We start from the raw sequence: 27685 nt of genomic DNA on the forward strand, positions 1-27685 counted from the left end.
AATTTTTTTTGAGTTCCATGCCCAGGAACTTCACTGTAGTAGCTCTTCCCAGGAAATGGGCTTGGAGAAGACCTCCCTTTCTAGCCAGAGGTCATAGTTCATCTGGAAGTCCTCAGGGAGATCAACCCGCTGCCCCAGGACACTCTGCAGGCAGTTGTCCACTGGCAGGAAGTCAGGGTTGCTGTGGGTTCGGTCATAGCGCCGGGCATTGAAGCGTTCAATGTTGGCACGAAGGGCACATTCCTCTGCCTGGAAGTCCCAAGGCCGGGCATCAAGATCTGGGATAGAAGATGTGGTTAGGAGCCACATCCTTGTGGCCCCACCCCCACCCCTCAGGTTCACTGTAACTCAGGGCCAGGCTTGGACTGCAGACTGTCAATTGGGAGAAGAGAGCCTCTAATCCCTGTGCATTCTGAGACTGGTAGAGATTATTTTCTAGATACAAGCCAGATCTAAGGAGAAGGAAGCCTTCAGTGGAGTTTATGTGGGTCCAGTGAGGCATGGTCATAGGTAAAGCTTCGTGAGAAGTCTCATCCTCTTTGGCTCTCTGGGAACCTGTAGACCCCATTATTTGTCCATTCCCTCAGTGATATAGAAGTGTGAATGGTTACACTGGCTCTGCACAGACCCACAGGGTGTGGAGAGCACAGACACAGACAACTTGGCCACAGTGCTTATAAACAATGCACTCAGAGACCCTGGGAAGAGGCCCAGTAAGTCACAGAGTACCCCCCTCCCATCAAAGGAGGAGGACACCCATACAGATAGAGAGCAGTTAAGAGGCAAGGGAGCAGCACACTAATAATAGCACAGAACAGGTGATGACATAGCTGAGGTACGTAGATCAAGTGCTCCATGTGTCCATGGTCCTAGTGTTGGATGAACTAAGAAACTGGCCTGATTAGAAAGGGGAGAGGGGGGAGTCAGGCGGCAGCAAAGTGCATTAAGCGCAGGTGGCACAAAGCACAAGGACCGGAGTAAGGATCCCAGTTCGAGCCCCCAGTTCCCCACCTGCTAGGGAGTCGCTTCACAACTGGTGAAGCAGATCTGCAGGTGTCTACCTTTTTCTCCCCGTCTTCCCCTCCTCTCTCCATTTCTCTCTGTCCTAGCCAACAACAACAATAATTACAACGGCAACAAAAGGGAATAAATAAATATTTAAAACAAGGAAAGGGGAGAGGGAAGCTGGGTAGGCCTCATATGCCTTTTTTAAGAGCTTGGCTTTAATTCTCTCTTCTCTCTCTCTCATATTTATTTATTTACAAGAGGGGTAGAGAGAGAATAGTGAAAAGATTACATCAACAAAGTTTGAGGTGCTAGAGGAGGAGAGACTAGAGGCTGGGCTCAGTAGGGGTTGTGAGAATCTGGGTCAGCTGAACTGACTGGGTAGTTGTTGAGGGGAGAGGAAAAGAAAAAAGCAGGCTAGAGCTTTTCTGAAGATCTCTAGAAAAGAAATGACTTTGAAAGAAAGGTACAAATAGAAATAGGGGTGATCACACAGACACCATGCTAGGCAGCTCCTTAAAGTCTTTCCCAGTCTATCCAACAACGACATCAATAATGACTACAATAAAACAAGGGCAACAAAAGGGAATAAATAAATAAATATTTTTTTATAAAGTCTTTCCCAGAGTCCATCCTGATGCTGGAAAGCTAAGCTGGGCTCTTCAAGGGTCTTCAAAGGGGAGCTTCAGGCAAAGGGAGCAATGTCCCACAACCCACCCATCACCCCCAACACACACACACCACCCGACTCCTTGCAGAGCCTCACCATTGCCATAGGCCCAGTCGTCATTCAGCCGATGCCGCACCTTCTGGTAGATGGCAGACATGGTCTTCATGTTGCTCTTCCGCCACTGCCGCCCCAGGTACTTGGTCTGTACCTTGAGCAGCTTCAGCACATAGAGCTGCATCATGGCCTGCTTCACCTTGAGGGCTCGCTTCAAGATGGGGGCTGACTTGAACACCACCAGCATCTGAGGTGGAGTACACAGACAACCTCACGTGAGAGCAAAAGTAAAGGTACCCCTGCCTTGATGCTCATGCCCTGTGCAAGTACAGCCAGGCAGACCAATACCCCAGTTTTCCCTAGACTTGAGGAGGGTGTGTTCCTGAGACAAGGGACTGCCAGTGCTAAAACCAGAAGAGTCCCAGGTAAACTAGGATGGTCCTCACCCTAGGAATCTCAAAAAGCCAATGTATTCTGTTACCAGATAAATCCCTAAGTGCATATGCAACTATGACAGGTCCATGGTCCTCCTCACCCCAAAGGCAGCCCCCTGGCCCAGAGTGAAGGTGCTAATCCCTGGGTGTCACTAATGGAGATAAAGAGGACACAGCAAAATCTCTAAGTGTGGGTTTACTTCAATGCTGGACAGTCTCTTGTAGAGCTACAGTCAACTCATCAAGGAACCAGAAATCAAGCCTGAAGATGTGATAGAGCTGGGCAGAGAAGCACCTGGCTGAGTGCAGCACATACCACTATATGCAAAGACCAGGGCTTAAGCAGGGGGAAAGCTTCATGAGCGGCAAAGCAGTGCGGCAGGTGTCTCTCTCTTTCCTTATCTTCCCACTTCCTCTCTCTGTCTCTATCCAAAATAAATAAGTAAAACAAAAAAAATTTTTTAACACAAAAATGTGGCTACAAATCAATGAGGTACAAATCAAAAGATGTAGCTATAACAAGCCCTATTCTGGGAATTCCCTGCATCCCACATGAAGGGGATGGTTTACATGGAGACTCTCGACTTTGAGCTCCCTGTTTCCTGCCTGCACTCACAGACTCACCATTGTCCTTGAATGCTTCCATTTTGTCAGCTTGTTCAAGATCCGAAGCAGATTGATACAAGAAAAGAGGTTCCTCCAGCAAAACTGGTTATTGTCACCTGCTTCCTGTAGGGAAAACCCAGTGGGCAATCACAGCCCTCAAAAGTCCAAGAAGCTTAGTACGTTTTCAGAGGCCTCACTCATGTGACCTCTGAGCTCCAGGTCTCTCCATTTCCCGGAAAGAAAGTTACTCCCTAGGGGAAACCCATTCTAGAAGGGGGGCTGGTCATCATCTCTAGAAATTTCCTGCAAGATGTTGGGAGCTGTGGTCTCAGCTTCTACAACTGTGTAGTACCCAAGCTTCCTCAGAGCTGCCTCCAAGAGTTCTAGTATGGATAGAGAGAAGTAACTTTACCAGGTGAGCTCTGGGTCCATAGCTCCTTAAGATGCTACTCCCAGCAAACCCATCCTATATCCAAACCTTTCCACCCTGCAAGGCTGCTGCTACTGATCCGTTCTATACAACTACCGGTCTTTAAGCCAGACATATGACAATGATTTCATCTATGAAGATGCTTCCATTTTCTGAGCTGGGGGAAAGCAGGCTTTCTACGACTGGGCCTTTTACCAAATGGACAGTTGGACTCACCAGACTCTCAGCAGTCAGCTCAGGCAGCTCGTGCACCACGCAGTGAGGGTAATCCAGGACGGAGATGCTGCCAAAGGTAAGAGAACCCAAGCACTCATCATGAACAAAGGCTGGGAAAGAGCTGGCCCCTAGTTTTCCTCCATCACTTGTTGGAACAGAAACAGGGATCTACCTTGTCTGCACCAGCCTGATTTCCCCAGCTATGAGGAAAACTTGTAAAGTGGCTCAGGAGGTGGTGTAGTGGATAAAACATTTGGCTCTCAAGCATGAGGCCCCGAGTTCAATCCCTGGCATTGAATGTGCCAGAGTGATACTATAGTATGCATTCTCCCTCATTAATAAATGTCTTTAAAAGGGGGGGGGCTGGGTGGTAGCACGGTGGGTTAGGTGCACATGGTGCAAAGCGCAAGGACTGGAGTAAGGATCCCGGTTTGAGCCTCCAGCTCCCCACCTGCAGGGGAATCGCTTCACAGACTGAAGCAGGTCTGCAGGTGTCTGTCTTTCTCTCCCCCTTTCTGTCTCCCCTCCTCTCTCAATTTCTCTGTCCTATCCGGCAACAGCAGCAGCAATGGTAACAATAATAACAACAACAAGGGCAACAAAATGGGAAAAAAATGGCCTCCAGGAGCAATAACGTGTAGCAAAGTGCAAGGACCGGCGTAAGGATCCTGGTTCGAGCCCCCAGCTCTCCACCTGTAGGGGAGTCACTTCACACTCGGTAAAGCAGGTCTGCAGGTGTCTATCTCTTCCCCTCTATCTTCCCCTACTCTCTTGATTTCTCTCTGTCCTATCTAACAACTACGACATTAATGACAACAACAACAATAAAAAGACAACAAGGGCAACGAAAGGGAAAATAAATCTAAAAAATCTTGAAAAAACATAATTTGTAAGGACTCTCTGTGGCCAAAGGCTGGTTTATAATCTTGTAAAGAGTGGAGACCCTGGACCCTGCTTTGCCCAGAATGAAAAATTTGGGATTGAGGAAAGGATTTCTCAAAGCAATTAACTTGTGCCATACCCCTATACTGGAAACTGTGTGGCTGACAGCTCATCCTGTGGTGTGTGACTCTTATGAGCCCCTGGTGAGCAAGCACTGTCACTTACAGCTAGTACAAAGCAAGGAGGTAAGTTTCAATCAAAGGCAGTGAAGGTAAGAGTCAGCAGACAGGGCAGTATAGTGTCTGTGGCCAGACTAGCCAGATGCAGCCATCTGACACCTTGGCATTTCCCACTGGTGGGGACAATGCCTCATTCTTTGTGTGCTGATGCCAGTGGAGTGTTAGCTGCAGGTGCTGAATGGGCACAGTGGGAGTAGCCAGCTGGGAGCCCTGTCCTCCCACCATACCATCCCTTCCTGACCCCTGGTCCTTATCACCTGTTCTTGGCAGTGATATAGGACATGATGTTTTGATTGAAGAACTTTAGGATCAAAGGGATGCAGTTGGCAAACACAAGATGCTGGGCCATGTATTCAAACTGAAACCAACAGAAAAAGAAATTTATAAGCATGCTCCTTGGGGCCTCAGCCTCTCCCCTACCATGATTAAAGGCCTTGGCTAGAGGGCTGTGTCTTTGAGCACCTGTATAGAGCTCCAAAGCTGTGAAGGCAAAGACCTCTGCTCTTCCAGACTTGGGAAGCAGCATTGGCTGAGGCTCATGCCCAGTGCATAGGAAGGCAGGACTGGCAGGTACCTGGTAGATGTGGTTCAACTTAAAATGTTTGAGCAACAGCAGAAGAACAGCTGAAATGGCCTTCACGATGACCTCTTTGTGGCGATTCACATCCACCCCCAGCTTCATGCTCTGCAACACGGTGGTGCTGTAAACACATTAACAGGGTAAGTTGCCTCCTCCCCAGGCACTCACAGCAAAGACAAATCCCCAAGCCTCTCTCAGATAAAGGTCTCACCTCACCACCCACCTTGAGGACATCTCAGAAGCCGGATCCGGAGCAGCTCCTTTGCACCCCCTAAGCAGTCCAGCTCAACACAATTTACTTCTTCCTCTTGATTCTCCAAGTACACTTGTAGCCCATTTCCTTGTCTTTCCTTCCAAAACAACCTTCTCCTTTTAAAGATCTCCCCTAGGTTTCTGCTACCATATAGGAACTTGTGTGTTTTAAGGAATACCAGTACATTGAGATAATTCACATTATGGGGAAAATGCATTTTGAAGTCAGATAAATTTAGGAAGCACTAGCCTAGAATGTTCCCAGATGTGACCATGGACTGAGAGCTCAGACTGACAGAAACTCGGAGGTTATATAGGCTCCTGTGCTTAATATGACTATACATAGGCCCTGGGTCAAATCAATGTGGTAAACAGTTAATTGTACTTTTATGTTTTTATTCAAGTTTGGGAGGTACTCTCTGCCCTAATCCAGCTTTCTAGTCCTATTCTCAACTCTGGCACCATCTTCCCAGACAATATTTTAATTCTACCTCCATGTTAGCAATTCAGCTCAAGCAAAAATTACTAAAGATACGGGCCCCTAGGAACATACCTAAAATAGACTTCCTAGCTTCTTTCCACTCTAAAATCCCTATTCTCTTCAGCTGCTCTATTCCTACTTTTTGGTTCCCATTTATTAAACATTTAGTCCTGCTTTATAAGTTACTGCCTTTCAGCCACCAAGGTACAGACTCTACTATGATTCATCATGAACTCCCTGGGCAGACATGTCCCAGAACCTTCTCTCTCCAGAACCCTACCCCACTATGGAAAGATAGAAACAGGCTGGGGTTATGGATCCACCTGACAAGGTCCATGTCCAGCATAGAAGCGATTATAGCTGGAACCAGAAAAGACTTAGAATTGCCAAAACAATCTTGAGAAAAAAGAACAGAACCGGAGGCATCACACTCACAGATCTCAAATTGTATTATAGGGCCATTGTCATCAAAACTGCTTGGTATTGGAACATGAATAGACATACTGACTAGTGGAATAGAATAGAGAGCCCAGAAGTAAGCTCCCACACCTTTGGACATCTAATCTTTGACAAAGGGGCCCAGACTATTAAATGGGGAAAGCAGAATCTCTTAAACAAATGATGTTGAAAAAAATGGGTTGAAACATGCAGAAGAATGAAACTGAACCACTATATTTCACCAAATACAAAAGTAAATTCCAAGTGGATCAAGGACTTGGATGTTAGACCACAAACTATGAGATACTTAGAGGAAAATATTGGCAAAACTCTTTTCCACATAAATTTTAAAGACATCTTCAATGAAATGAACCCAATTACTAAGAAGACTAAGACAGGCATAAACCTATGGGACTACATAAAATTAAAAAGCTTCTGCACAGCTAAAGAAACTACTACCCAAACCAAGAGACCCCTCACAGAATGGGAGATCTTTACATGCCATACATCAGAAAAGAGGCTAATAACCAAAATATATAAAGAACTTGCAAATCTCAACAAGACAATAACCCCATCCAAAAATGGGGGGAGGACATGGACAGAATATTCACCACAGAAGAGATCCAAAAGGCTGAGAAACACATGAAAAAATGCTCCAAGTCTCTGATTGTCAGAGAAATGCAAATAAAGGCAACAATGAGATACCACTTCACTCCTGAGAGAATGTCATACATCAGAAAAGGTAACAGCAGCAAATGCTGGAGAGGGTGTGGGGTTAAAGGAACACTCCTGCACTGCTGGTGGGAATGTACACTGGTCCAACCTCTGTGGAGAACAGTCTAGAGAACTGTCAGAAGGCTATAAATGGACCTACCCTATGATCCTGCAATTCCTCTCCTGGTGATATATCCTAAGGAACCCAACACACCCATCCAAAAATATCTGCACACACATATGTTCTTGGCAGTACAATTTGTAATAGCCAAAACCTGGAAGCAACCCAGGTGTCCAACAACAGATGAGTGGCTGAGCAAGTTGTGGTATATATATATACACAATGGAACACTACTCAGCTATAAAAAATGGTGACTTCACCGTTTTCAGCCGATCTTGGATGGACCTTGAAAAATTCATGTTAAGTGAAGTAAGTCAGAAACAGAAGGAGGAATATGGGATGATCTCACTCTCAGGCAGAAGTTGAAAAACAAGATCAGAAAAGAAAACACAAGTAGAACTTGAACTGGAATTGGCATATTGCACCAAATTAAAGGACTCTGGAGTGGGTGGGTGAGGAGAATACAGATCCAAGAAGGATGACAGAGGACCTAGTGGTGGTTATATTGTTATATGGAAAACTGGGAAATGTTATGCATGTACAAACTATTATATTTGCTGTTGAATGTAAAACATTAATTCCCAATAAAGAAATTAAAATAAATAAATAAATAAAAAGAAAACTATGAAAAAAGAAAAAAAAAAAAGCAATTATAGAAGCCAGAACTCCCACCTTTTGGGCCCCAAAAAGAATTCTGGTCCATACTCCCAGAGGGGGAGAAATGTTAAGCAAAGATGACTAGAGGACTCTGAACCCCAATTCCATCAAGGCCCTGAGAGAGCAGAGAAAAAAAGGAAGGACACTAGGAAGTATTAAGAGGTGCAGGTGTGACTTAGAAAGGAAAAAAAGGGCCACAGAAAAAATGGACAGAAATATATAGATAGATATATAGATAGATAGATAGATAGATAGTTATAGTTACAGCATTAATAGTCAACCAATATCTGTGATCTTAGGAGAACTACTGCAGTTTCCAATGGAGGGAATGGGGACATGGAACTCTTGTGGCAGAAATGGTATGGAATTATATCCCTATTATCTTATAATTCTGTAAATCAATGTTAAATCACTAAGAAAAGGAAACAGTGAGTTGAGACAGCTTCTTTTTAAGAAAGGTTTTATTTATTAATGAGAGAGATAGGAGGAGAAAGAACCAGATATCACTCTGGTAGATATGCTGCCGGGGAATGAACTTGGGACCTCATGTTTGAGAGTCCAATACTTTATCTACTGTACCATCTCCCAGATCACAAAACAGCTTCTTAATTCAGGACTTCATACAGTAAATCTTCTAAGAGGAGTTATAATATTCGACTCTGGACACTTCTTTCAAAGACCATCATGATGGTTTAAGGTTCGGTGACACTCTCTTTGGTTGAGTTAATACCTGCCTTCTGCCTTAGCAGGTACCTCCACTGCTCTTTCCCCCTGCCATGCTGTCTCCCAACTTACACCATACAAAGAAAAGATACTCACGGCATCTCCTCAGGCAAGACATCTGCAAGGATGTTGATTGAGTCGGTTTTGGCTTTTGAGGTGGGAGCTGCAGCCAGCAGGATCTTCAGCAGTGCAATCTGGGGAAAAGCAGACCATGTCTGAGTCCAGAAACAGACTAAGCCCTGGGAGTAGGCTTAGGAAGGAAGGGCTAAGAGAGAGGACCAGGGTGGTGGGGTTCAAGAGGCTACTTCAAACACTTACTGATGCTACTGCAGGGCTCCCAGACACCCAGGCACTCACCATGTACTGAGGCAGACTGGGAAGCAAGCCTTGGTACAGGCTCTCTGCGGGGACTTGTTCAACTTCTTCTTCTCCCTTTTAACAGTGAGTAAATACAAAATATCAGTCCAAACACCCATTTCCTGAGCCAGCTTGCTAGTTTACTGGAAGAAAATCTTTAAGTTGTGATGGGGACAATGATGCTGATAATGATAGCACACCTTGAGCCACACAGCATACCAGGCACTTTATTTGTAATGACTCAGTTAATCCTTACTATAACTCTAGAAGAGGGTACTAGTTATTAATTCCACTTTACAGGTAAGCAAACTAGAGCATGAAGAGACTCAGTAACCTGCCTATAAAACCAACGACTAGGAGGCAGAGCCAAGACTGGAAGGCAGGTGACTGGTTCAGAGTCTAAGCACATGCTACTTATCACCAAGAGCTCCTCTGGGAGCTTGTTAAGGGCAGGGTCTGGGGCAGCCTGGTAGTCTGGACTAGCACAGTGCCAAGGAATGGCTGATGATGCAGTGGGCTGAAGAGACTCCAGCTTACCCCTGAGAGAGGAGAGCGAAGGTACTCCTCTTCCATCTGCGCCTGGACCTCTGCGATTGATGTGTACTTGTGCTAGGAGAGAGAAAGAAAAGAGGCGCTGGGGAAAACAGCTCTCATTCTCTGGCCAAACTCCCTGCAGCTGGCAAAACCCCCACCATACCTCAAAGAGGGCTTAAGATCTCTAACTAAAATGCCAGTCTTGGCCGAGGGTAGATAGCATAACGGTTATGCAAACAGACTCTCATGCCTGAGGCTCCAAAGTCCCAGGTTCAATCCCCCGCACCACCATAAGCCAGAGCTGAACAGTGCTCTGGGTAAAAAATTAAAAAAAAAAAAGCCAGGCTTAAAATGTTTTGAAGTGGGTATCTACCTCTTTTAAAAAAGTATAAAAAGCACACAGTAGATTTTGGAAGCAGAAAGAAAAAAAAAAGACAAATTAAAAGACAGAAAGGGATATTCTGATAACTACAGGAGAAAAAACTATTAAAAGGTGAACCAAGAGGCCAGGTGGTGGTACAAGGATTCAGACTCAAGCCCCTGTTCCTCACTTATAGGGGAGGAAGCTTCACAAGCAATGAAGCAGAGCTGCAGGTGTCTTTCTTTACTCTCCCTATCTGTCGTATGCTTTACATTGGTTTGTTCTAGCCCTCCCCCGCCAAGAGAATTGGATCAGTCCAGTTAATTTCGCGGGCCGCTTGGCCCCGCCCCAAGGAACCCCGGGAGAGGGTTCCTGAGTTCGAGAGTGCCAGAGTTTCAGAGGGTTCCCCAGTACAAGAGTTCCAGAGTTCCAGAGTTGGAGAGTTCCTGAGTTCAAGAGTAAGAGAGAGTGCTTGCGCCGCCGCAAAGAGACAGCAGAGTTCTGTTTGGTGATTAGTTTGTCTTAGTTTATGAATCGTTGTTCCTGAATAAAGAAATACAGCTTCCCTGCCCAGCCGTTGTCTCCGTGTCTCTGTTACCCGCCCGTGAAGCTAGCCGGCCCGGCAAGAGCCTTCCGAATTTTAACAACACCTATCTATTCCTTTCCTCTCAATTTTTCCCTCTCTATCCAAGATAAATAAATAAAAATAAAAACATGTGGTATGGGAGGTGGTGCAGTGGATACAGCATTGGATTCTCAACCATGTGCCAGAGTGATGTCTGGTTCTTTCTTTCCTCCAATCTCTCTCATGAATACATACATACATACATACATACATTCTCAAAAAAAAATAAAAATAAAAACAGAACCAAATACTTGAGTCCTCAAAAAGCATGGATGAGGGCTGGGTAGTGAGGCACCTGGTTGAATGCAAGGACTCAGGTTTGAACTCCTGGCCCCCACCTGCAGGGCAAAAGCTTTGCAAGTGGTGAAGCAGTGTTGCAGGTGTCTCTCTGTCTTTCTCCCTATCAACCCTTTCCCTTTTGATTTCTGACTGTCTGTATCCAATAAATAAAGATAATACAAAAAAAATCAGAGGCCACTTAGTACTGCATATTTCTTTTTTTATTAATTTTTAAAAAAATTTTATTTATTTTCCCTTTTGTTGCCCTTGTCTTTTCATTGTTGTTGTTATTGATGTCATCATTGTTAGATAGGACAAAGAGAAATGGAGAGAGATAGGGAAGACAGAGAGGGGGAGAGAAAGATAGATACCTGCAGACCTACTTCACCACCTATGAAGGGACTCCCCTGCAGGTGGGGAGCCGGGGAATCGAACTAGGATTCTTTACGCCGGTCCTTACGCTTCGTGCCACCTGCCCACTGTGCTAATGGCCAACTCCCAGTACTACATATTTCAATACATAAAGTTATACTTTATACACATTGTCAGAAGAGATACTTCCGGGGCCAGGTGGTGGGGCATCTGGTTGAGCGTACGTGTTACAGTGCACAAGGACCCAGATTGGAGCCCCTAGTCCCCACCTGCAGGGGGAAAGCTTTGCAAGCGGCGAAGCAGGGCTGCAGGTTTCTCTCTGTCTCTCTATCACCCCCTTCCATCTCGATTTCTGGCTGTTTCTATCCAATCAGTAAATAAAGATAATAATAATAATAAAGAGATACTTTCTCTCCTTGTGTTTTCTCCTGTGTGGAGGGACAACAATGGCATAAAATTCCCAGTCTCTCTCTGCCCCTTCCATACATTATTCTTCCACTCATTTACTGTGTGTATGGGAGTGTTGGTCTGCTTTTAAATTCTGCTTCTAAGACCCCTTCTGTTGCATTGCTTGCCTCTGTGGTCTATTTACATAATCGTTTTCATTGGCTTAATCCCCATTAGTTCCAGCGCTTTTTTTCCTTCTCCCCACCCCCCTATCCTACGTACTTCCCCTTCCTGACACCTCCACTTCAGGAGATATATATAAGACAGGATTTTGATTAGAGATAGCTAGCTTGCACCGTATTCCTGCTCGTCAATAATTGAACTGCGTCTCAGCTCAGCTATGAGTCCCTGGTCGTCTCTCTCACACCCGCAAAGTTAACCCGGCAACTGGCGCCCTGAACTGGGACCGGCATGGGAGCAAGAGATACTTTTCCCAACTTCTTTCTTTTTTCTTTTTCTTTTTTTACCAGAGCATTGTTCAGCTCTGGCTTATGGTGGTGCGGGGAATTGAACCTAGGGCTTTAGAATCTCAGGCATGAGAGTCTCTTTGCATAACCATTATGCTATCTACCCTCCACCCATGTTTTTTTTCTAAGGAAGAAATGAAGGACAAGGGAGTTGGGTTAAATGAAGGACAAGTGCAGTGGGTTAAGTACATATGGTGCGAAGCACAAGAAGCTGCGTTAAGGATCCCAGTTCGAGCCCTGGCTCCCCACCTGCAGGGGAGTCACTTCAAAGGCAGTGAAGCAGATCTGCAGGTGTTTTTCTCTCCCCCTCTCTGTCTTCCCCTCCTCTCTCCATTTCTCTCTGTCCTATTCAACAACGATAGCATCAACAATAACAATAATAACTACAACAATAAAACAAGGGCAAAAAAAGGGAAAATAAATTTAAAAAAAAAAAGAAGAAATGAAGGACAAAAGGAAGAATAGCAGAGTTCTAGGACTGCCTAGAATTGGGTGGGTGAATCCTCCCAATTCTTTTTTCCGTTTTTTTTTTTTGGATTAGCACTGGGGCTGGGTGCCTGAATGACCCTACATTTCCAGCAACCAAAAAAAAAAAAAACCTTCCCCACTTGCAAGGGAGTTGCTTCACAAGTGATGAAGCAGGTCTGCAGGTGTCTGTCTTTCTCTCCCCGTCTTCCGCTTCTCTCTCTGTCCTATCCAACAATGACAATATCAGTAACAACAGCAATAATAACTACAACAATAATACAAGGGCAACAAAAGGGAATAAATTTTTTTAAAAAAAAAAACAACTTTTAAGGAGTCAGGCGTTAGGCAGCAGGTTAAGCAAAGCGCAAGGACAGGTGTAAGGATCCCAGTTCGAGCCCCCGGCTCCCCACCTGCAGGGGAGTTGCTTCACAAGCGGTGAAGCAGGTCTGCAGGTGTCTCTTTTTCCCTCCCCCCGTCTTCCCCGCCTCTCTCCATTTCTCTCTGTCCTATCCAACAATGAAGACAGACAACAATAATAACTACAACAATAAAACAATAAGAGCAACAAAAAGGGAATAAATAAATAAACAACTTTTTAAATTTTAATAGAGGGTAAGATAAAGAAAAGGAAACAGAGAAAGAGAGACACCAGTAGCTGCTCCACTACTTGTGAAGCTCCTCCTTGCATGTGGGGACAGGGGGCTAGAACACATGGTAACTATGTGCTTTACCAGGTAAGTCACCACTCAATTTATCAAATGGTTCTGGGTTCACCTTACTCTTGAAGCAAGGTGTTAGCATAGTTCTTACCACTGTGTCTCAATTTTCATTCTCCAGTCACCCTGTCAGTAGTGAAGTTCACACTTCACTCTCACTGGCCATTTCTCTATCTCAATTGCCTCAGAACTTGAGCCAGGAAAAGGGAGGGCTATTTACTAGATGTCAGATCCAAACGTCAGATTACATAATCCTTAATGAAGCCCAAGCCAGTACCCTGCACAAGCTCAGTTAAAACAGGTAAAACTTACAAAGAAATGTTTTAAAGGATATTGCCACCATCTTCCCACTCCTTTACCCTATGTTTCTTCAGGCGACTAAGTCTTTTATTTTTTTTTTCTTTTTTGTGACTAAGTCTTAAAAGGCTTCTCCCAATGGGCCAGTCTCACTTTACTCACCTGGGACTAAACTAGACCAAAAGCTCAAAGCCACTTACCTGTTTTAGAGTCTTGATGCTTTCGTGGATTGGCCTGGGCAGTCCCACTACTGTGTTCGTGTCACTGGAGAACAAAGAAGGCCCTGTGTTAAGCCTTGAATTCAATTCACCTGAGTCTCCAAAGACCAAAGGCCAGGACAGTGAACTACCCAATTCCTTTCTTCAGAAGAAATGAAGATCATACTCACCTGCCTAGAGTGTAACCTATAAATTTGCTACGGCTGGACTCGAGGAACATCTCAATGTCCTTCTCTCTGCCAAACAAGAAAACAAGCCTTTACTAAAATGTTATTTCATGATGCCATGGTTAATATAACACAGACAATCCAGAAATTGTAAAACCAAAAAGAAAAGGTCTTCTATGACTATGTTGATTTGTGGAAATAAAAAGAAGAAAAAGGGGGGTGAGCCGGGTGGTGGTGCACATGATTGAGCACACATGCTACAATGTGCAGGGATCCAGGTATCAAGCCCCTGCTCCCTACCTGCAGGGGAAAAGCTTTACAAGTGGTGAAGCATGCTGCAGGTATCTGTCTCTCTTCCTCTTAATCTCCCCATCCCTCTCAATTTCTGGCTGTCTATCTAATAAATAAAAATGATTTAAAAAAAGAAAAAAACCCTAAAATTTTCAGACTAATATGCTTCACAAAGCTGTTGGATTAATAGCATGAAATATATATTACATGTAATTAGTTTACTCAAAACTAAGCTGATGTATCAAACTTAAAAGCATATTTTATTTGGACACTAGTAAGTTTGTCAATAGGCTTCTCAAGCACTTAAGATTCTTACAACAGAGCTATATATTGTTTGTTTTTCGTTTATTTATTGTAGAAAGAGAAGTCAAGAAAGTGGGGACATAGACACCTGCAGCACTACTTCACCACTGAGCCTTTCCCCTCTCCCCTGAAGGTGTGGACTGAGGACCTGAACAAGGGATCTTGATAATGATAGTATGTGCATTCAACCTGGTGTGCCTGACCCCTCAGTTGTTGATTTTTTAACCTGTATTACTTATTTTTGCATTTTATCAAAACCGCTGAAAATTGGAGTTTTGCTTGGATCAAGAAAGTGCCTTTGATAGCTCACCTAGACAGTGTACCTGCTTTACCATGTGCAGGATCCAGGTTCAAACCCAGCTCCCACTGCATTGGAGCATATTCAGTGCCGTGGAGTTTTTTCCTTTCTCAATCTAAAAAAAGTCACCCTGCAGTGATAAAGCTCTAGTGATACAAAATAAAATACGTGACTTCTATATACTTCAATATATTCACCTATTTCTAAAGTTGACAGCTTTTCTCTCATTTTTAATTTGCTTATTATTATTTATATATATATATATACTTTTATTTATTTATTTTTAATTTCTTTATTGGGGAATTAATGTTTTACTTTTTTTTTTATTTTATTTATTTTATTTTTTATTTATTTATTTTTTATTTAAGAAAGGATTAATTAACAAAACCATAGGGTAGGAGGGGTACCACTCCACACAATTCCCACCGCCCAATCTCCATATCCCACCCCCTCCCCCGATAGCTTTCCCACTCTATCCCTCTGGGAGCATGGACCCAGGGTCATTGAGGGTTGCAGAAGGTAGAAGGTCTGGCTTCTGTAATTGCTTCCTCGCAGAACATGGGCGTTGACTGGTTGGTCCATACTCCCAGTCTGCCTCTCTCTTTCCCTAGTAGGATGGGTCTCTGGGGAAGCTGAGCTCCAGGACACATTGGTGGTGTCTTCAATCCAGGGAAGTCTGGCCGGCATCCTGATGTTTTACTTTTTTTTAACCAGAACACTAAGCTCTGGCTTATGGTGGTGCTGGGGATTGAACCTGGGACCTCAGAGCCTCAGCCATGGAAGTCTTTTTTGTGTAACCCCCTTCTATCTCCACAGCTGATGCCTTTTCAAGCAGATACCATTTTCATATATCCAGGTGCCTTTCCCCTCCACTGATCCATGTAAACATATTTCAAACATCTGAATTATGATTCTAAAGAAACACTTCTTAATCCATGTTTGTTAAATAGTATATACATCCCCAGAGTAGATGAAGATGGGTTTGCCTAAGTGTTCTTGTTTTTATTCTTTTATATTATCCTTCACTAGCATCATGTCTAAACAAGAGTCAATAAATTACTAATCAGCCATATTAAGGGCCTGTGTGAAGTCAGCGGGGAGTGTCCCCCACCCCCACCTCAGAACCTAGGACAGTACAAGGCACTTCAAGAGAGCCTTACCCAAGAGTAATTCTGACCTAGGAGAAGGCCCATGTGAGGTCTAATGGCAGGGGTATGAGGACTCTGCTTTCAGGAGCAAAAAATATCCCCGAGCTCTTGAGACTCACCTGACCTTGGGAGCCCATGGAAGCCCCTTTGGACAGGTAATCCTGTCAATCTGGGGGTGCTGTAGTGGTGGAGGCATCACCTCATCCCGCTCCAGGGGGAATGCCTCCCCCTCCAGACTATTGTCATCATCATTCTCTTCCTCCTCTTCTCGAGAGTCATCAGTCTTATAGGGATCCCGCTCATTGAAGGCATCCAAGTTGTCCTGCTTTATCAGAGCCTGGAAACCAAGGGGAGGGAGACCAGATAGGGGGCAACTGATGAAAGAGAAAGAAGCAAGGAGACCAGAGGGGTAACAACAGAGGAAGGTGCAGGTAGACAGCTAAGAGCAGTGAAAAAAGTGACCCTCAAGAGGAAGTCAACATTTCTCACACCATTCCTTCAAAAGTTCCATGTCCTGGGTACCCACTATAAACTAGGCCTGTTTGCGGATCATGCTCCTGAATGTGTGCACCCTGAGAAACCCCAGTAGTTGCAGGAACCTCTGCTCCTCACCTTCAGCTCCCGGCGGCCCCGTTTCTGCTGCTGCTCGATGAGGTCTGAGGCGGATGCTGGAGGAGAGGCAGCCCTCATGTTGCGGATCACTTTGATGCTGTCCTCAGGCAGTGGGGGGAGGCCCAAGATGGTGCGCTTCTCGGCTTTCATGCTCTGCAGCTCCTCAAAGCCACCCAGTGTACACTGCATCACAAAGTCAGGGTGTGGAGTCGGGTCAGTATGTCCACAAGATGCTCCCTGTCCACTGCACCATGCTCAAAAGCACCCACAGCACCACGACCCACACAACCTCTCAACAATGGGATAAATCCACCCAGAGGAAAATGCAGTGGCATTAGCAAGGAGAGGAGAAAATGGAGTAAGGGCAGAGGAGAAGCGCAGACTGACTCATGCACACATTTAGCATCCCATGTATGACAGTCTGCAAGCAATGAAAAAGCAGGCTGAAGAGCCTCACTCCGTTTCTAGACAAATCAGTGAGACTCATGTAGCTCCTAAAGTTGTAACTGCCACTCTTTCAAACTGGGAATATTTTGTGGATGCTAAAATATAATTTTTAAAAAGGCTTCATCCAAACATGTCCTACGGGCCATCCCCAACAGTGCTTAGCAAAGTTAGGCGTCTTGGTCACACTACTTCTGAGCAATTCAGCTTTCTTCTTTGGCTTCAGAGAGGCTTCATGAAGAACAAACAAGATACCTCACTACAAGAACAATGTGTGGGGGAGCTGGGCGGTAGCGCAGTGGGTTAAGTGCACGTGGCATGAAACGCAAGGACTGGTGTAAGGATCCCAGTTTGAGCCCCGGCTCTCCAGCTTCAGGAGAGTCTCTTCACAGGCAGTGAAGCAGGTCTGCAGGTGTCTATCTTTTTCTCCCCTCTCTGTCTTCCCATCCTCTATTTCTCTCTGTCCTATCTAACGATGACACATCAATAACAACAACAATAATAACAACAATAACTACAATAACAACAAAAACAAAAAAAAGGCAACAAAAGGGAAAATAAATTAATTAAAAAAAAATAAAAAACAATGTGTGGATGGTTCTAAAGAATCATTGAGATCTACACTCACTGAGATCTGGCTCCACAGAGTTGGCCCATTCTGAATGAAGGGTGGGTGAGCCCCAGGGAGAAAGACAGTCAGTCCCAACTGTAGGCTTCTTTATCCTCAGGTCACTCCTCCTACAGAAAGGGCTGCTGACTCTGCCAGGGCTGACTGCTGACAATGCCCATCCCCAGACAGCCAAGGGTGCTGACTAGCTTACTACCCTGGCACCTATTCCTTCCAGAGCTAGAAACATTTGGGTTTCACACCATAGTGAGGAACTGGAGGCTCCAGACACACTCTTGCACCCTTCAGATGGCATCTGATTGAGGAACCCCAATTACACTGGCTCTAACTATACCTCAAGAGAATTTGTAAACTCAAGGTTTGGGAGCACATACAAAAAAAACAGTTTCCAGATACCAAGGAGCCAATGATTCATTCTGAAGCAAAGGCCAAGTCCTCTTTGGCCACTTCTGGCTAAAAATTACTTTTTTTTTTTTTTTCGTCATCTCTTCTGTGAAGTTTCTTTTAAAATGTGACCCAGGAGGTGACACAGCAGATAAAGCACTGGACTCTCAAGTGTTAGGTCCCGAGTTCAATCCCTGCCATCAGATACTGAATGATGCTTTGGTTTGCTCTCTCCATGTCTTCTATCTCATAAATAAATAAATATATATTTGAAATCCATATCCATATAATATTCAAAAGAATATGCAAGAAAAGTCCTCCTCTCCCTTTCCCCTAGCACTTGAGTCCTCCTGCAAGTAGATGCTCACCAATACAGTCTTCCAGAGCAACAAGAGAACTTTCTTCATGGGGAAGTGGGGGGCATGTCCGCTGCAAAATTTGGTCACCATCCCAAACAGCATGATGGCAAATGGCTCATTGTTGTACAGTGGGGAACCTGGAAGTGCCACAAAAGTATCAGGACCACTGGAGGAGCAGGACCCTCCCAAAGCCCACTTGCTCAGCTTCCCAGACAGGTCCTCAAGACAGGATGTCCTGGGTCTTACCCAACTCAGCTCTGAAGGTCTGCCGCATCGTCCTCCACTCCGCCTTATCGCCCTCACACTCCTGGTGAACAGTCTCTACAATCAGGTACATGATGTTGAGCAGGACCCTAGGAATAAGAGCTAGCTTGCAACGGAACAGGGTGAGAGACTCACAGTGGACTGAGGTAAGGTTCTGGCTTCCTTACATTGTAGCTAAGATGGGAAATGCCTATTCATGGAGACTAGCTGGTAGGGGAAGGCTGACACCTATAGAAAAGACAGTTTCACAGTCTGCCCTCTTGGGATTCCTTCACTTTTCCTAGTTGCTACGGTTGGAATCAGGTCTTAAGTTTGTTTAGTATCTCCAGTGTCTACCAAAGTGCTTAATCAGAGCAGGTGCTTAAGAAATAAATACTGGAGGGGAGTAGGGCGGTAGTGCAGCGGGTTAAGCGCAGGTGGCGCAAAGCACAGGGACCGGCATAAGGATCCAGGTTCAAGCCCCCCGCTTCCCACCTGCAGGGGAGTCACTTTGCAAGCAGTGAAGCAGGTCTGCAGGTGTCTATTCTTCTCTCCTCTTCTCTGTCTTCCCCTCCCCTCTCCATTTCTCTCTGTTGTATCCAACAACAAGAACAAGAACTATAACAACTACAAGGGCAACAACAAGGGCAACAAAATGGGAAAAATAGTCTCCAGGAGCAGTGGATTCGTAGTGCAGGCACTGAGCCCCAGCAATAACCCTGGAGGAAAAAAAAAAAAGAAATGAATACTGGGGGGGGGGGGTGGGATCAAGCAGTAGCGCTGTGGGTTAAGCACACGTGGCGCAAAGCGCAAGGACCAGCATAAAGATCCCAGTTTGAGCCCTGGCTCCCCATCTGCAGGGGAGTCACCTCACAGGCAATGAAGCAGGTCTGCAGGTGTCTTTCTCTCCCCGTCAGTCTTCCACTCCTCTCTCCATTTCTCTCTGTCCTATCCAACAATGACAACACCATCAACAACAAAAATAACTACAACAACAATAAAAAAAAGGGTAACAAAAGGGAAAATGAATAATAATAATAAAATTAAAGAGAGAGTCGGTCAGTAGCACAGCGGGTTAAGCACAGGTGGTGCAAAGCGCAAGGACCCGCATAAGGATCCCGGTTCAAACCCCCAGCTCCCCACCTGCAGGGGAGTCGCTTCACAGACGGTGAAGCAGGTCTGCAGGTGTCTGTCTTTCTCTCCCTATCTGTCTTCCCCTCCTCTCTCCAGTTCTCTCTGTCCTATCCAGCAACAACGACATCAACAAGAGCAACAATAGTAGCAACAACAATAAAAAACAAGGGTAACAAAAAGGGAATAAATTAATTAATTAATTTAAAAAAAGAAGAAAGAAATGATTACTGACACAAAGCAAAAATCGAGGACCGGCGTAAGGATCCCAGTTCAAGTCCCTGGCTCCCCACCTGCAGGAGGGTCACTACACAAGTGGTGAGACAGGTCTGCATGTGTCTATCTTTCTCTCCTCCTTTCTGTCTTCTTCTCCCTCTCCATTTCTCTCTGTCCTATCCAGCAACAACATCAATAACAATAATAATAGCCACAACAATGATAAAAACAAGGGCAACAAAAAGAAAAAGAAATAAATAAAAAGAAATAGTCACTGAATAAAAGAACATGAACAAGAATAACCATAAGCATTTACTGCTGAAAGCATCTTGGATGAAAAACACAGAGGTGGGAAGGAGCTTTGCGGGGAGATACCAAGGGACTCTAGGTACGATGGCAAATAAATACCATTAACATGCAGTCTAAACTAATTCATGAGACAGAATGAGAGAGATTCTAATCTTTACACAAACAGAAAGGTGGTTTTGCTTAGCAGGAGCTTGTTTCCTTCATAGTTACACAATTTCATGAAATTGCCAGCAGTAATCCCAAGTCGCTAGTGTCAAGCTGTGTGTGAGAAGGGGGTAGCCCACAAAACCATAATGTGTATATGGACAAATATAGCATGGTCCTGTAGTCTGGGAGGTGGTACAGTGAAAACACTTTGGACTCTCGAGCATGAGGTCCCAAGTTCGATCCCCGGCAGCACATGTGCCAGAGTGATGTCTGGTTCTTTCTCTCTCCTCTTATCTTTCTCATAAATAAATAAAATCTTTAATATATATATATCAGATGGTCCAACACCAAGTTCTCAGCAGCTGTGTGGGAAAGATGCCACACTTCACCAGGGCTCTGTTAAGTGGCCTCTCAAACCAGAGTCACCCTTGGACCACAAGATTAGTGTGAGCATAGGTGCGCAAAGTGCAAGGACCAGCATAAGGATCCCGGTTTGAGCTCCCGGCTCCCTACCTGCAGGGGAGTTGCTTCACAAGCGGTGAAGCAGGTCTGCAGGTGTCTTTCTCTCCCCCTCCCCCGCCTACCCCTCCTCTATTTCTCTCTGTCCGATCCGACAACGATGACATTAATAACAACAATAATAACTACAACAATGGAAACAAAAGGGAATTAAAAAAAAAAAAAAACACAGGCAAGAAAGAAACCCAAAGAGGGGCAGGTGGTGGCACACTTGGTTGAGCGCACATGTTTACAATGCACAGGGCCCGGCTTTGTAAACAAAGCCTGCAGGGGGGAAAGTTTTGCAAGTGGTGATGCAGTGCTGCAGGTGTGTCTCTATTTTTCTCTCCCTCTCTATCTCCCCCTACCTCTCAGTTTCTGGCTGTCTATCCAATAAATAAAAATTAAAAAAATTAAAAAGGAAGGAAGGAAGAGAGGGAAGAAGGAAGGGAGGGAGAAAGGAACCCAAAGAAGTCCTCCCATGCTCCGCTCTAGCTCAAGTTCAGGGAGTCCAGGAATGCTGGCCACCTCACCTCAGGTCTGTGCTGTCAGCCAGGGAAATGGCAGGCTTCCTCACTGCGCTGCTACAGGCTGCACTGTTGCTGTAGGAAAGAACTGGTGGTCAGTGCCTTCCCTCCACAAGGAAGGCAAGCAAGGGTCCTAAAAAGGACCACACAGTAGAGAAATACAATCTGATCTTAAGACTGTTCAAGAGGCTAAAGGGCCCACTGGTTAAGAACTTGGACCCTGTGCATGTGGCACAAAGTGCAAGGACCAGCATAAGGATCCCAGTTCAAGCCCCCAGCTCCCACCTGCAGGGGAGTCACTTCACAGCCGGTGAAGCAGGTCTGCAGGTGTCTTTCTCTACCCCTCTCTGTCATCCCCTCCTTTCTCCATTTCTCTCTGTCCTATCCAACAACAACGACAGCAATAACAATAATTATAACTACAACAATGATAAAACAACAAGGGTAACAAAAAGGAAAATAAATATTTAAAAAAAAAACAAAAAGAACTTGGACCCCATGACAGAGGACCTAGGGGGATTGTATTGTTATGTGGAAAACTGAGAAATATTATGTACAAACTATTATATTTACTGTCGAACGTAAAACACTAATCCTGCAATAAAGAAATTAAAAAATAAATAAATATAACAGGAGAAAAAAAAAGAACTTGGACCCCACATCAGGCTGACAAGCTTGGAGTCCTGACTCTGATACTTACTACCTCTGTGCTCTTAAGGAAGGTACTTTTCTACACCTTGGTTTTCTCCTGGGCAAAATGGGGCTGGTAATAGTATCTGTTTTCAATATGTTTCAGGAGATGCAGTGCTCTCAGAACAGTGCCTGCAAAGTCCCTAGAACATAAAAGCACTCAGTTCTTGCTCTTAGCTGTTATTATTGACGGTTATTCCTTAAATGAGCAAAAGCTGGCCTGTGTACTTGGCAAAAACTAGTGGTGACACAAATGAGAGCAGGTTTTGATTGAGTTCATTGCTGGGTTTGCACCCAGCCACTTATTGGGGAGAAAACTATATAGCACAAACACTAGGGAGCCTATGGGTCCACAAAGATTTCAAAGTGAGAGGCCTCCAATATAAGGCCACTTTAGGCCTGAGAAGGACTTGCATTATATAATGCAAAATCTCTGCAGTTAGTAAAGTGTAAGGAACCCACTAACTGGCCTATCTGAGCAGCTCCCATTAGTCAACCTGACTCATTTAGCCATCTCTAAACCAGTTCGTTCTGTAAACTCTATCTCCATACCTCTCCTCTACTCAACCTATTCAAGTCCCGCAGAAGAACTCACTCTATTTCCATGTTCAGAAGTTCTACCAAAGCATTGAACGTGCCCACCTCCAGGAGCAGAAAGACATTGTAGCGCATCCAAGACTGTACCTCTGCCTCAGAGCTACATTCTCCAAAAGTGCCTGCAAATATAGGACAGAAGTCATAGACCTCCCCCACAGCAACATCACTGAGAGAAGTTGCAGAGTATCTCTGAGACAGGATGTGAGGAGGGAGGGGGACTCAGTACCCTGGGCCACGTAGAGAATTGCTCGAGCCACCTTGAGTCTCTTCTCCCTGGCAGTGACTTCCAGGCCATCCAGAAGTCTCATGGCATGAGTACGGTGCTGGTTGGTGTCCAGCTCAGTCCACTTCTTATCTGTCACTGTAGGGTAAAAGATCAGTTGCAGTGGAGCCCAGAAAAATCCTCACAATGAAATGGTATCATAATAACCCATCAAATTCAAGACTAACAATGGGCCAGAAAACTCACAAAGTAAATTACTTTTTTTTTCTCTTTTTTTCTTCACCAGAGCACTGATCTGCTCTGACTTATGGTGGTGCAGGGGATTGAACCTGGGTCTTTGGAGCCTCAGGCATGAGTCTCTTTTCATAACCATCATGCTATGCCATCTACCCCCGCCCAGTATGTTATTTTTTATGTAAGAGATAAGGTCACACTGCTCTGTGTGAATTTGAATTTTCAAGCTGAAGAAGTGCTACTTCTGGTGTAGTTTTAATCACTTAAAGTTTCATCCTGGGTTACTTCAAAAAGCTACTACCAGAGTATCCACAAATTCACTGTGAATGTTACATCTGGCTTTGAACTCTCGTGGTTCAGCAGGTTTCTTAAGCTGCTCCCTGATGACTAGTAAACCCTGTAGCTCTCATGATGTGCAATAAACCAAGAAGTGTGTGTGTGTGTGTGTGTGTGTGTGTGTGTGTGTGTGTGTGTGTTGGGGGGGGGTCTCACCATGGATCTGGAAGTCCTCCTCAAAGCATTTCCGATTCATTAGGAATTCTGGCCCTTCTGTATAGCTGTAAAGTTCTGTCAGGAATGAAATCTCATCAGCATCATCTCCATTCCAAAGCAGACCTCACATGTAGCAAAGAAGGTAAGGCATTTGCTTATGGGATAGACTCTGTCACTAAGCCACAGTGACTCCTGAACTGTGCTAACTACTAAGAGGGTCTTAGTACTCTGATGTGCACAAGAGGTGAATGCCAACTTTCTTTGAAGCTAATAGCCAGGACACTACTTTGACATAAATCCAGGAATTTCTGAACAATACACATAACCCTACTATGCCATGACAGGCCCTAACATAATGAGTAAGTTTCTCTCAAATGGCCGCTACTCCTGAACAGGACCTGTACTGTAGAGGCAGTTCTGATCACATCACATGTGAGAGTAGCAGCAGTGGCAGATGTACAAGAATACTGCATTCCTCATGATCCACTGTTCTACAAAAGCTATCAGGAAAGTGTATGACTCTGGCCATGCACAGTCAAGAGAGTTGACCACACAGAAGTGATGCATGAAATGAAAGAACAAATTAAAGTTATAAGAGACACAAGACCTGAATCAAATGAGCATACTTATACATGTTAACATGTACACACACACACACACACACACACACACACACACACTCACATTTGCTGGGATAAACTATGGGTAGAAATGACTCTTAATTTTTCTTTTTTTTAATATGTATTTTATTTGTTTATTTTACTTTTTGTTGCCCTTGTTTTCATCATTGTTGTGGTTATTGTTGTTGTCATTGCTGTCATTGTTGTTGAATAGGACAGAGAGAAATGGAGAGAGGAGGGGAAGACAGAGAGTGGGAAAGAAAGATAGACACCTGCAGATCTCCTTCATCACCTGTGAAGCGACTCCCTTGCAAGTGGGAAAACGGGGGTTCAAATCCGGATCCTTATGTCAGTCCTCAAGTTTCGCACCATGTGTGCTTAACCAGCTGCACTACAGCCCAACCCCCTATGACTCTTAATTTTATTACTGACAAGTAGTTTACCAGAAAGCTCTGCATCCCATTTGTCTGTGTCGGCATATTCAAACTCAAGGTCTGGTGACTCAGAATAGCCCTGTTGAGAGATGGAGAGACAGTGAGTGATGCAAAGGGTTATTGTGTTTTCCAAAGGAAGAGACACATGTTTTCAGAGACACTGCTGTGTAACAGGCAACACTACCTTTGCTTTTCTTGTTTTATCACATTTTGTTTCCAGAGTTGTCAGGTCTCCCCACTAAGCCCTCTTAGAACACCTGACATTTTTCTTCCAGAGCATGTATCATAACTTAGTTATAGGCTTACTTGTGTATTTGTTTAGTGTCTGTCTCTCCACAGGGCCTCAAGTCCTTTAAAAGTGTGACCTCTGTCATGCTCACCAAATTAATTTCAAGACGCTCAGGGCACTATTTGGCATGAAGATGAGTGAATGGGTTTATTTGTTGTATGCTTTACATTGGGTTGTTCTAGCTCTCCCCCTGCCAAGAAAATTGGTTCAGTCCTGGAACCTCACCTCTCTAGAGCTCTGGTCCTCTGGAGAAGGACAGAAACAGGCTGGGGGTATGGATCGACCTGCCAATGCCCACATCAAGCAGAGAAGCAATTACAGAAGCCAGAACTCCTACTTCTGCACCCCCAAAACAACCCTGATCCATACTCCCAGCAGAGGAGAAGTGATAGGAGGAAGAAAATAAGAGGGCTTTGAACTCCAGCTTCAGCAGCACCCAGAGACGGGGGGGGGGACATATGGAGGTAGTAATGTTGTCATTAGTGGCTTAGAAGGGAAGAGAGGATTGGATCAGGAAGAAAAAATTTATGTATAAATGTAGACAGCTGTAGTGATGATGGCTAGCCCATGTGGTGGCTTACAGTGGGGTGACTGAAGATTCAGAACCCTGGTGGTGGGAATAGAGTGGATTTATACCACTGTTGACATGCAACTTTGTAAATCAATATTAAATCACTAATAAAATTTTTTTAAAAAACAACAAAAAGAATAAATAAAAACCTAAAAAAAACAGGTTAAGTCCTTAATCCTAATTACAATAGAATATAAGGACTACCTACAAAATGAAATGTCACCTACACACAAGTGAAAAACTCTATATCTCATTCACAAGCAACACTGTCAAAAGCTTCTTCACTTATGGAATCTACCTTGGATTCTTTTAAGATGAACCTAAATGTCAACTTCTCTTTCCTCAAGGATCTGCTAATGCTGTCTACTGGTTTCAGCCCTGATTAACAGGAAAGAGCTGAAAGTATCAGATCTCTAAGAAAACCAGCTTAGATCTTCTGCATGCACTTAGAGACATATCACATGTAGAGTCTATGAACAAATCAAAGTAGAAAGAGAAATTTAGGGGCCGGGAGGTGGTGCACCTGGTTGAGTGCATATGTTGCAATGTGCAAGGACCCAGATTGGAGCCCCCAACCCCCACGTGTAGGGGGAAAGCTTTGTTGAGTGGTAAAACAATGTGGCAGGTGTCTCTCTCCCTTCTCTACCACCCTCCTTTCCTCTCGATTTCTGGCTGTCTCTATCCAAAAAATAAATATAAAAAAAGAAAAAGAAATTTAAATGCAAAGGGTATTTGCCCACTTAGAAACATGTAAAATGATTTTTAAACTATAACTGCTCTTATGAGGAAGGTAAGTCCACCCTTACTCTCATAATCCTCCACTCCTAAAAAAAAATTACTAAGTAGTCATCGATGTCCCATCAATCTGGCATGCGAGGGCTCCTGAAAGATCAGTTTGACTACCTTTTCAAGTAGTTTGCTTCAAGCTCAAATTATATCCCCTTTGGAGTTTCCAATTTTTCACGTTTTATATCAGAGGTTTGTGTTTGCCAACAAAACCCTCAAAAACCAACAAACAAAAGAACCAAAGTTGTGTTTTTTTTTTTTTTTTTTCACATCCAACTATAGAATCATCACTCTTGCATGACCCGGTAGGTCACGCCTGAGTAATGAGGATTTCTCTCCCATGAGCTCCTGACAGCTGATCAACACTAGTTGTTTCAGGTGAGGAGACTTCCTTTCACAGAAAGCGCGCTGGGAGAACACGCTGATTAAGAATCTTGTGTGTCTTCATTCATGAATTCTACAATGGGAGGGAGTGGGAGGAATCCTTTAACTCAGGGGGAGGTGACTAGTCAGCCGCAAACTACAGTGTCTCTGGGATGAACAGCCAGCTGATTCAGCAATAAAGAGAGAAGAATACTGAACCCTAACGCAAGTTTGCAAGATATGCTGCTGAGCTCTGACGAGGCGCGCTGGGCACACCAACCACTGGACGCTGTCAGACACTGCCAAACCCTGTGTAGCGAAGGTCAAAGGGAACAGGGTGTCCCCCGCTGAGCCCTCGCAACCTCCCAGCACGCAGGGTTGTCTTGGGGCTAATCAGCCTCTCCGGCTGGGAGCGCTTCCCAAACACTAGCCAGTCCCTCCCGCTGCCCACACACGCCGCCGCGCCGCGGAGCCCGCTGGGCAACAGATAACGAATAAGGGCTGGAGGTGCCATCGCCCCGTCCCCGGGAACACCCTCGGACCAAACTCTGCACCCGAGCTGCAGCGGCCTCGCCTACAGCTCCGGTCACAGCGGAGCCCAGAGTCGTCGCCGGCTGCCAGGGGTGCGCCGGGGCGGCGGAGCTCGGAGAAGGGATCCAGGCTTCGAGACGCCGGCCCTGGAGGTGTCAGCCTCGCTTCCGGCTCCTCCGCAGTGAAGTGACAGCTGCCCGCGGGCCCCGGGGGGCGCCCGGCTCTGACAGAACCGAGGCCCGGGCTCCCCGCCGCCTCCCGCCCCGCGCCAGCCTCGGCCCCCGGGGGCTCCTGACCTCCGAGTCTTTACGCTGGTTGCGGTTGAACTCTCGAGCCTTGCCCCCAGGCAGGAGGCCCCCGCCGACACGCGGTGCCCCAGACGCAGGCTGCGGTGTTGCAGGTGGTGGAGGAGGCGGCGGCTGGGGTTGCTTGTTGTTCATGATCAGCGGGCTCGGGGCGCCGGCTGCCGGCTCCATCTTGACTGCTCCACACCCCCGGCAATTCGCG

General features: G+C 45.2%; 1 protein-coding gene across 1 annotated transcript; it reads right to left on the reverse strand.

The window, feature by feature from the left end:
- On the reverse strand, positions 1-27685 carry STRIP1 (striatin interacting protein 1). Its single transcript, XM_007529355.3, has 21 exons — positions 27475-27685; positions 24648-24717; positions 23585-23659; positions 22862-22996; positions 22634-22754; positions 21355-21423; positions 18524-18630; positions 18287-18414; positions 16463-16645; positions 15970-16187; positions 13814-13879; positions 13626-13689; positions 9397-9468; positions 8860-8934; positions 8599-8696; positions 5111-5237; positions 4794-4894; positions 3416-3482; positions 2788-2892; positions 1772-1976; positions 1-278 (listed from the first exon to the last, which is right to left on the reverse strand). The coding sequence occupies exons 1-21, from the start codon at positions 27652-27654 to the stop codon at positions 31-33; spliced, it is 2514 nt and encodes an 837-aa protein (XP_007529417.1). The 5' UTR covers positions 27655-27685; the 3' UTR covers positions 1-30.

The sequence above is a fragment of the Erinaceus europaeus genome, chromosome 11, assembly GCF_950295315.1.
Source record: "Erinaceus europaeus chromosome 11, mEriEur2.1, whole genome shotgun sequence".
Taxonomy (NCBI): Eukaryota; Metazoa; Chordata; class Mammalia; order Eulipotyphla; family Erinaceidae; genus Erinaceus; species Erinaceus europaeus.